Here is an 8,742-nt window from a genome sequence, read left to right on the forward strand (position 1 = left end):
ACATAAAACAGTGTGCAGTCTTGTGAGAAACAACTCTGCTGCACAGCTACATGCTTCTCTGATGCTGTTGTAAGCACAACTAGTTTGGATCTTTTGATTCACAGAGAGTGGGAAAGAGGAGAGGGATGGAATACTAAGCAAAATGGGGGAAAACAGGATGAGATAGATACCCTCGTGGAAAAGAGAAATACCTCAGGGAGAAAGAAGGATAGGGTGTTGCTACTGAAAGCCCGCAAAGGCATCCTAGAAGGGAAGAGTTAAGAAATAGTGGCAGTGACTGCAAAACAGGACAACAGTAGGTGTTAAGCTCTCTGAAGGTCTAGTCCTGGCCTTAGTATTGACTGCTAATGTCAATTGGGAGAGGACACCACTCCCGTCCTCCCAGGTCCTTCTCTGTGGTGTTGCTGAGATGTTTGCCTGTGCCAGAGGCCTACTGTGAGGGATCACTAATGTTCCTACAGCAGGTAGAAGGTGTAAATGAAAGTGGAAGTACAGGGTATGAGCTTGATAAACCTAACACAACAATAATGTCCCTTTCAGCCTTGCAGAGTAGTCTGGCACCCAGCTCCCCAGAAACAGAAAGGACAGGCTTGAGAGAGACTGTTTAGACTTGCCAGTGTAGAAAGAGCCAGGTAAGGTTTGCACAGCAAGAACGATGAAAGGGTTAGTGGGTGGGAAAACATTACAGCAGAGGCAGGTTTTAAATGCTTAACTGTGCTAATGAAGTGTTTGAAACTGAAAAGAGTTTGAAGCAGCAAGACGCCAGCAAGCGGGACATTCAAAAGTATTGAGTGTTGGACTGTTGAAGAAAAGCCATTTGTAAAAACAAAAGAGCAGAACAGGTTTCTGGGGAACATTTCTCTCTTTTCCAGCAGCATTGTATAAACCATATTACGAAACACAAAAAGGAGAGTTTCAGAAACGGATCAGTTTACTTCTTTCTGAAAGAAGACTTTGGTGTATGAGAAGGTTCCTGGACTGAAAGTGCTGCACAACCAAGTCCCCTGTTTACCTGCAGAGCCCAGGGCAGAGGCTGGAGGGCAGGTTTTCGGAAGGACGGACGGCTCACTTGCAGTGTGTTAGCTGTTCAGACGATAGTGATATGTGATTTTTCTCCACTTGGAGGTCTGATCCAGAGACCTGTGAAATCACTGGGAGCCTCTCCATTAACCTCAATAAGCTTTGAGTTATCTTTTGTCTTTTCTCTGCCTGCTTTGCTTGCATCAATGTAGTTTCCAAGGCTCATCCATGTAAATCAATAGTTACTGCAAAGCCTTACATCCTGCCCTTGGAAAGAACAAGATTCCTGTACAAATCTCACTCAGAAACAATGCACCCAGAAGACTCCTCCAGCTTTAATTCATCTTCCAGGCAGCCTAGGAGAGACAAAGATGGATCTGGGTTTTCACTTTCTTGACACTGGTCAGTAAATGGTTGTTGCCCTGGCCCTGCCATGAGTGATGAAAACCATGCCGCTATCTCCCCCACTGCCTTGCTTGCCCCCTCCTCCAGCACAGTCAGTTCTGCAGTGCCCGGGTGCTACCCTGCCTGCAGGCTCGGCCGTGCCTCTGCTTTCACCCGCTCCTGGGTGCCCGAGCCTGGGGAGAGTCACCATTCACAGGGCTGCCCTGCTCTGATGGATGACTCTCCAGAGGAATGGGGAGGTAAAGGCACAGCTGTGGGAACTGAGTTTGACTTGAGGGGGTATTTACAGTTCTCTTGGCTCAGTCCTTTCATGAAAGAAAATAAAAAGTTGTTAACTGAGTTTTTAAAGGCAGCATCTTTCACAATATGACTGACTGCCAGCCTGCCTATTACCACTGTCAACGCTGATCAGTCCTAGCGCTGAAGGACTCTTTTATGAAGTCCAGGGTAGCAGTGTCCATCTGTATGACTGCATGCTGCAGCTGGTGGTGGAGGTGAAGCATTCTTTTGCCACCACTGCTTCCCTCCCTCTAGCTCGGCTCTCTCCTTTTGTATTCCATAACTCAGCTACAGAGGAGGATTTTGCTGGTTGACAATTACACAGCATAACCTGGTGCATAGCCCAAAGGGAGGAGGGAGTTCATGCTAGGCAGAGCACTGAGAATTCAGGAGGGACTTTATAACCTACTGAACCACATCAGACCTAGGAAAGATCTAAAGATTATGTAGTTCTTTTCAATGTTTTCTTTCCTCACCCCTGCTTTTTTAAAATGCCAAGCCTGCTAATGGTTTATGCTGGTTGAAAAAACAGTTCAAGTTTTACCCTTATATCAGAGTGGTAGTGAAGCGTGCATGAGGGTTTGTTCAAGTGGCAAAGCATATCTGATTTGAAAAAAAGCAAACAGCTGAGGCCATTCGAACAAGTCATGCTCCTGTACACTTTTAATCGGTTGTGTCTGCCAAAAGAGATCTTGCATAAGCAAATCTGGCTTCATGCAACAGGAACATTTTTGTGTGCATGCAAGCTGGCTTTGACTTCTTGATAATGTGGTCTCTGAAAGCAGTGTTAATGTGCTTGTTATATCCCTGGCTGCTGGAATTACCTTAATATCAAGGTATTCATGGTTGGTGGTTTGGTATGTAGCTCTACATTTTATTGACTTTGTCTGCACTACACTTCCTTACCAGCATGTGCTCTGATGGGGAGTATCCTTTGGCTGTTCCAAAGGGCTGTTGAGGAAAGGAGGTAATTCATAGGACATTAGAGTGCTAGACAAGTCTGAGACAATTTCATTTTCTTCCCTCTTGAAGTATCTAATTCCTTAACTGTACTTCAGTTCACTTTTATTTGCAGTTACAGTTTGAATAGGGTTTTTTTACAGTAATAAAAAATAATTTATCAGTGTAAAATCAGTTAACTAATGGACAGTAGATTTTTTTTATTTTAAAAATGTATACTATTATTATTATTCAGGCTTGTTTGCTTATATTAACTCACTGTGATAGACGTGCTTTCTGATTTAGAGGGAAAGGAGTAGAAACCAAACAAACCAAAATCTTTTGGCTGAGGTGCTGGGGATGGTTGTCAGGGTGTAGAGTATCTGAGGTGCTTATATAACGTACAAGATGGGAAATAGTAATGCAGGTGTTATAACATGGGTTTTATACATATAGACACCCGCAAATCATTTATTGTGGGATATTGTACTGGTCACTTCACTCAGGAAGCAGCGGGAAGACGCTCAGATTTGTTCCACTGTTGGTTTCATCAGAGTTTCTTTCCCCAGATGACTGCTGCTGGCTGCTGCCAGTGAAAAGGGAGGGGAGCAGAGGCAGCACTGCTCTGAGGCGGCGTGACAGATCCTCTCTTCCCATAACAGTGTGGCAGAGAAGAAGGGGAGTATTTCCTCAGGGAAAGGAAACCGAGATGAATTTCCCTGGAGAGGAAAAGAGCACTAGAGGAATTCAGGATCACACAGGAAAAAGTGGTGTAAGAGAAAAAAAAAATAGGAAGCAAATCAACACAAAAAATACCCTACCACCAAAAAAAGCACCAGAAATTGGCTGGGATCCATTTCAGGAAATCACTGTAAAGCTGAGTAATTTTGTCACATACAGAAATACAAGTTAAGGGAGGACACAAAAGATGACAGGGGAGCTCTGTTACAGCCTCTTTCATCTATGGTGGACTCCAAAACTAACAGGTCTGCCTTGCTGACCTCACATGTGGAGATCAACTTTACACATGGGGACAGTAGAGAGGCACAGTGAGAAAAGGTTTTGGCTGTGAGTTGAAACATGATCTGTAGCGTGCCAGATGTTGCCTAGGGCTGCAGCAAAGCTTTACTTCTCAGGTTAAGACTGAAATGGCAAATTTTGCAGCCAGCCCTCTGTTGGTGTAGCCCGGGGAAGACATTGTGCCTTGCAACTACCTTCCTACCTCCCGTCTTGTGGGGGGAAAACTTCTGCTACAGCATTTCGGTACGTCTGTCATGTTAGGTGTCCTCCACCAGGTCTGGAAATGTGTCAGGCTGCAGTGCTGGGATTTTCTCTGTTCAGGGCTCCCAGACAGGGAACGATGTATTTCAGGGCAGAGCAAAGTCAGGGGCAAGAACTCTTACCAGGTCCTTGTGTGGATTGGAACTGTGGACCTGGCTGGTGCTGCAGATGAATGGTGCAGTAAACGCATACCAAGTCTGGCATATGAAGGAAGTATGAGAGCCACAGTGCATATGGGGCTGAGCTACCCTGCCCAGCATGCCCATTGCATCCCATATATGCCAGATTTATTCCACATATGCCAACCACTTGCGCAGAAGCCAGTGTTTTTTGTGCATGGTAGAGGTACGGTGACTGTGGTGTGCCAAGCGTCCACGTGCCCCTCACCTTGGGCCACCCCTGACCCTGACCAGGTAAGTCTGCTCTTTGTCAAGCCCGCGAGCCCTGTCCCTGCCCCACCAGCTCAAGCCCACCAGCTGGAGCACCGAGGAGGGAAGGTGGAGCCTTGGCTGTCTCCATCCTCGTGGCCTCCAGAGGGGGAGGAGCCAGCAGCCCTGGGGAGCTGCTCCCAGGAGCAGGCGTCCAGGTAGGCTGAGCAGGGGGATGGGATGGGGACGTGTCCCCGACTCTGGACTGGTGAGGCCAGCTATCCCTTGGCCTAGCAATTTGTGGCAGGGAATTTTTTTCTGACAAGTTAATATTTGTGCCTGGAAGTAATAGCTAAGGGGAAGTGTGCTTGAGAGGAAGAGGTGTACTTATTTCGGGACAGATTTTTGCACACGTTTATCCAGGGTGAGGCTCAGTGTGGGGAGTGGAGCCTCTTCACTAAGAGGTATGCATTTTCCTAAAAGGTTTCCCATTAGAGGTTGCATGTATTTACCGCGCACTGACAGTAGCGCTTGATTTTGAGTTTGCCTAAAGAGCAGTTGCATGTACGCTCCTTCCCACCCCTACCCTTCCCACCCCCCCATTTCCTCCCGTTGTTCTTTTTCAGATCACTTGAAGGTTTTTTCCTGTTTATCATCCGGACATGCTGCACACTGTGTGTTGATTTGACTGTCACATAAGGAATCTCCTACTGGGATCATTGATGCATTCCTTTCATATATATATATATATATATATGTATATATATATGGCAATGGCTCCTAGGCTATGGAAGAGAAATGTTGGTAATTAAACCAAAATTGGAATGAGCTACAGGTGTTAATGGGAGTTAAGTTTAATTACCCTTTCCCAGAGAACCTGCAACAGTGTGATGGGTATAGTCATAAACAAAAATTCTCCTTAATTGACATAACAGGAAAGGTACCTCAGTGAGCAATTATGCTGATGTCCTGGACTGGCACATGTGTGTACCACAAATATATCTTGTACTTCCTGCAAAATTCTTTTAAGTAGCTATAAGGAAGACGTTCTTTTTTTTTTTTTTTTTTTCAGAGGTTCACGACAACTAATCACTTACTTAAGGCTCTTTTTGAGGAAAACAATGGAACAAAACAATGCTTTTTGTACAACCTGCCAAAGCACAAAGGATGCATAGGATGTTTTTTTTCTTTGTTGTTTTTGTCAGCAGGAAGTTTTGTTATTGGAAACGACTATAACATGCACTGTCCTTGCTCTACGTAATCACTGTCTGGTCCTGCAAGCCGGGTCTTGTTACTTGCCTCATCAAACTGGCACAGGCATCGTTCTGCTTCACTCTGTGGGCTTTGCTCAGTCCTGAGTGTCCGCACACTTACTCTCCATCCGGACTGATGCACAGTAAACAAACTTCAGGAGTCGGGTGGTCCAATGACTGCTGGGTTCGTGCAGGTCAGGGCCCATGGCTAGAAAGCTGACTTTGTGAACTGCCTCCTTTTTTTTTTTTTTCCTTAGACGGCTTAAAATCCGAGTGCTGTACAGTGCAGACAGCTTCGAAGTGTTTTCAGGTGTAAATATTGCTTTCCAAAACTCAGCTTTGATGTGTTCAGGTCTGCTTTGTTTCCCTCGAGATTAGTTGTAGGTTTGTAACAAAGAGCCAGATCCGATTGAGTAAATCACTTGTGGAAGTTAATTGTTCACAGTGAAAGCTGGTCTGGCTCATTTTGCCTCCGTCGCAGGAAGAGACAGAGGTGGTGTCCTGGATCTGCGCTCTAAACCAAGCATTGACGCGACTTTAATTTTGATCAGATGTCTCTCTTCAGGGCATTAAAGAAAACCTGCTCAGTAATCAAAAAGAGCCTCTTCTCTAGAGAAACGTAAGAAAAAAAAATTAATGCATTTTAGAGAAATAAAGTATTAATATAAAATTTCATCTTGGTCAAATTTCTTTTGCAGGCTATCATAAAACAAACCTACTTCTCCATATTTGGCAGTTACCAGAATCAACGAACAAATTTTTTTTCGTTGAAAAAAAAATATCAAATTTCGTTGGAAAAAAGAATATCAAATTATTTGTAATGTCAGATATTGGATGATGGGAACTTTATATTTCAACTGTTTTTATTCACTTCTGCCATGTTTAGATTATATTTGTGCCTTCTCTCCATTAATATTTTCAAATGCTTTTCAGAAACAGTTATGTGCTTTGATTTCATTAAGTAACAGTCTTCTTTTGTTCTCTCCTTAGGACTGAAGAAGTGAGAATGGAAACCACAAAAATTAATATGTCCCGTGTTCCGCTGGTTAATGGAGGCATCGACACTGCCATGCTCAAGGTACACAAACCCCGTGTGATGTCCAAAAGCGGTCACAGCAACGTGCGGATAGACAAAGTTGATGGCATTTACCTACTCTACCTTCAAGACTTGTGGACTACAGTTATAGACATGAAGTGGAGGTACAAACTCACCTTATTTGCTGCTACTTTTGTTATGACCTGGTTCCTTTTTGGAGTTATCTACTATGCCATTGCATTCCTTCATGGTGATTTAGAAATAAACAAGTTCACCTCAAAGCGTGAGCCGTGTGTCAAGAACGTAGACTCTCTGACTGGGGCATTCCTCTTCTCCCTGGAGTCACAGACAACCATTGGCTATGGATTTCGTTTCATTACAGAGGAGTGTCCACATGCCATTTTCTTACTTGTGGCCCAACTGGTCATTACCACCCTGATTGAAATCTTCATCACAGGTACCTTTCTGGCCAAAATTGCAAGACCTAAAAAAAGGGCAGAGACTATTAAATTTAGCCACTGTGCCGTCATTACTAAACACAATGGAGAACTTTGCCTGGTGATCAGAGTAGCAAATATGAGGAAGAGCCTTCTGATACAGTGTCAGCTGTCTGGGAAGCTTCTTCAGACGTATGAAACCAAAGAAGGGGAGCGGATCCTGCTGAATCAAGCCAGTGTCAAGTTCAACGTTGACTCCTCTTCGGAGAGTCCATTTCTCATTTTGCCTTTAACATTCTACCATATTTTGGATGAAAGCAGCCCTTTGAGAGATCTCACACCTCAAAATCTCAAGGAGAAGGACTTTGAGCTTGTGGTGCTCCTGAACGCCACAGTGGAGTCCACCAGTGCTGTCTGCCAAAGTAGGACTTCCTACATCCCTGAGGAGATCCACTGGGGCTACGAGTTTGTGCCTGTGGTTTCTCTCTCTCCAAATGGAAAGTATGTTGCGGATTTCAGTCAGTTTGAGAAGATTAGGAGAAGCACAGATTCCACTTTTTATAGTATGGACTCTGAAAAACAAAAACTAGAGGAGAAATACAGGCAGGAGGATCAAAGAGAGAGGGAACTGAGAACGATGTTGTTACAGCAGAGCAACGTTTGATTGAATGGACAGACTATTCTGATTAATCCTTTTTGCAAACTGAAAAAACATATTCTCTGTGCTGTATGTCAGCTATGAAACCAGCAGTGAAGTCCTTTTCAGCGAATAGCTTTGGTGTATAGAAAACCTATCCCTTTGTTTGGCTGAGTTGTTAATCAAGTATTTTGTAATTAGGCAGGATTTCTTTGTTCATGATCGTGACTTAGCAAAGTTGGATTTGTATTAAGTCTCTTCCTTATACCACCACTAAAAGCAGACACACCACTTTCCTCTTGGAAAGTGAAACTGGATGCACTGTGCTGGTTCCTTCAAATATTTATTTGACGTGGTTTTACTGTGAACATCCATTCACAGAGACAGCACACAGTACTGCTAGAAGAAAATATGCTCCTTTAAAATATGTATATTTAAAGTGTATGTTCTCGTAACAGGTATTGCCTTCACGGGGACTCCTGGCGCTGAAAGTAAGTTCATTGGAGAGACAAATGGCTGGATGTGGGAAGAGCCTGCAGGGAGGTGATGATAAACTCCTTAGATCTTGAAGGAGGGTAACAGAGTAGTCATGTTGGGTGGTGAGGAAGGGAGCTCGCTCTGTCTCTGCTACTCAGAGCTTGTTTTGTGATTGTTTTGTGATCACTCACTTTTTTAATCTTGTTAATGCCTGATTTATATATAATAGCAAAAAGGGGAGATGAGGTCAAGATAGAATCATAACAGTAATCAACTAAGGTTAAAGCTGGCTTTGAGACACCTGTTTTTTATCCAATGTAAATAGTTAGTAATAACAGCATAACAATACATTTCTACAGATTGCTTGCTTTGCTATGGACCGTATTTAATTTTGGTTAAAAGAAAGCTGTATAATATCTGTAGACAATATTTACTTTTTCTGGCAACCATAAAGGATAAGCATTCCTTTCATCCATTTCATTTTTGGTCTATTAAAACCATTCCATTAATAAAGGAATTTAATTTGAGCAGCTCCTGATCTCTTTGTGGCACAGGGAGAGGGTGTGGTACCTTGGAGATGTTGAAAGAGCTGAGTGCTTGGCATAGGCAG

At 43.6% G+C, this 8,742-nt stretch overlaps 1 protein-coding gene across 1 annotated transcript; it reads left to right on the forward strand.

The window, feature by feature from the left end:
* Positions 1-6,086: 6,086 nt before the first annotated feature.
* On the forward strand, positions 6,087-8,529 carry KCNJ15 (potassium inwardly rectifying channel subfamily J member 15). Its single transcript, XM_068425199.1, has 2 exons — positions 6,087-6,164; positions 6,536-8,529. The coding sequence occupies exons 1-2, from the start codon at positions 6,097-6,099 to the stop codon at positions 7,680-7,682; spliced, it is 1,215 nt and encodes a 404-aa protein (XP_068281300.1). The 5' UTR covers positions 6,087-6,096; the 3' UTR covers positions 7,683-8,529.
* The last annotated feature ends 213 nt before the right edge of the window (positions 8,530-8,742 follow it).

The sequence above is a fragment of the Nyctibius grandis genome, chromosome 2 (assembly GCF_013368605.1).
Source record: "Nyctibius grandis isolate bNycGra1 chromosome 2, bNycGra1.pri, whole genome shotgun sequence".
Classification (NCBI taxonomy): Eukaryota; Metazoa; Chordata; class Aves; order Nyctibiiformes; family Nyctibiidae; genus Nyctibius; species Nyctibius grandis.

Excerpts from the sequence above, each read along its gene's own strand:
- KCNJ15 (XM_068425199.1), top strand. The coding sequence starts at position 6,097 with ATGTCTCTCTTCAGGGCATTAAAGAAAACCTGCTCAGTAATCAAAAAG. Across the intron at positions 6,165-6,535 it reads AGCCTCTTCTCTAGAGAAAC|GACTGAAGAAGTGAGAATGG; the intron begins GTAAGAAAAAAA and ends TTCTCTCCTTAG.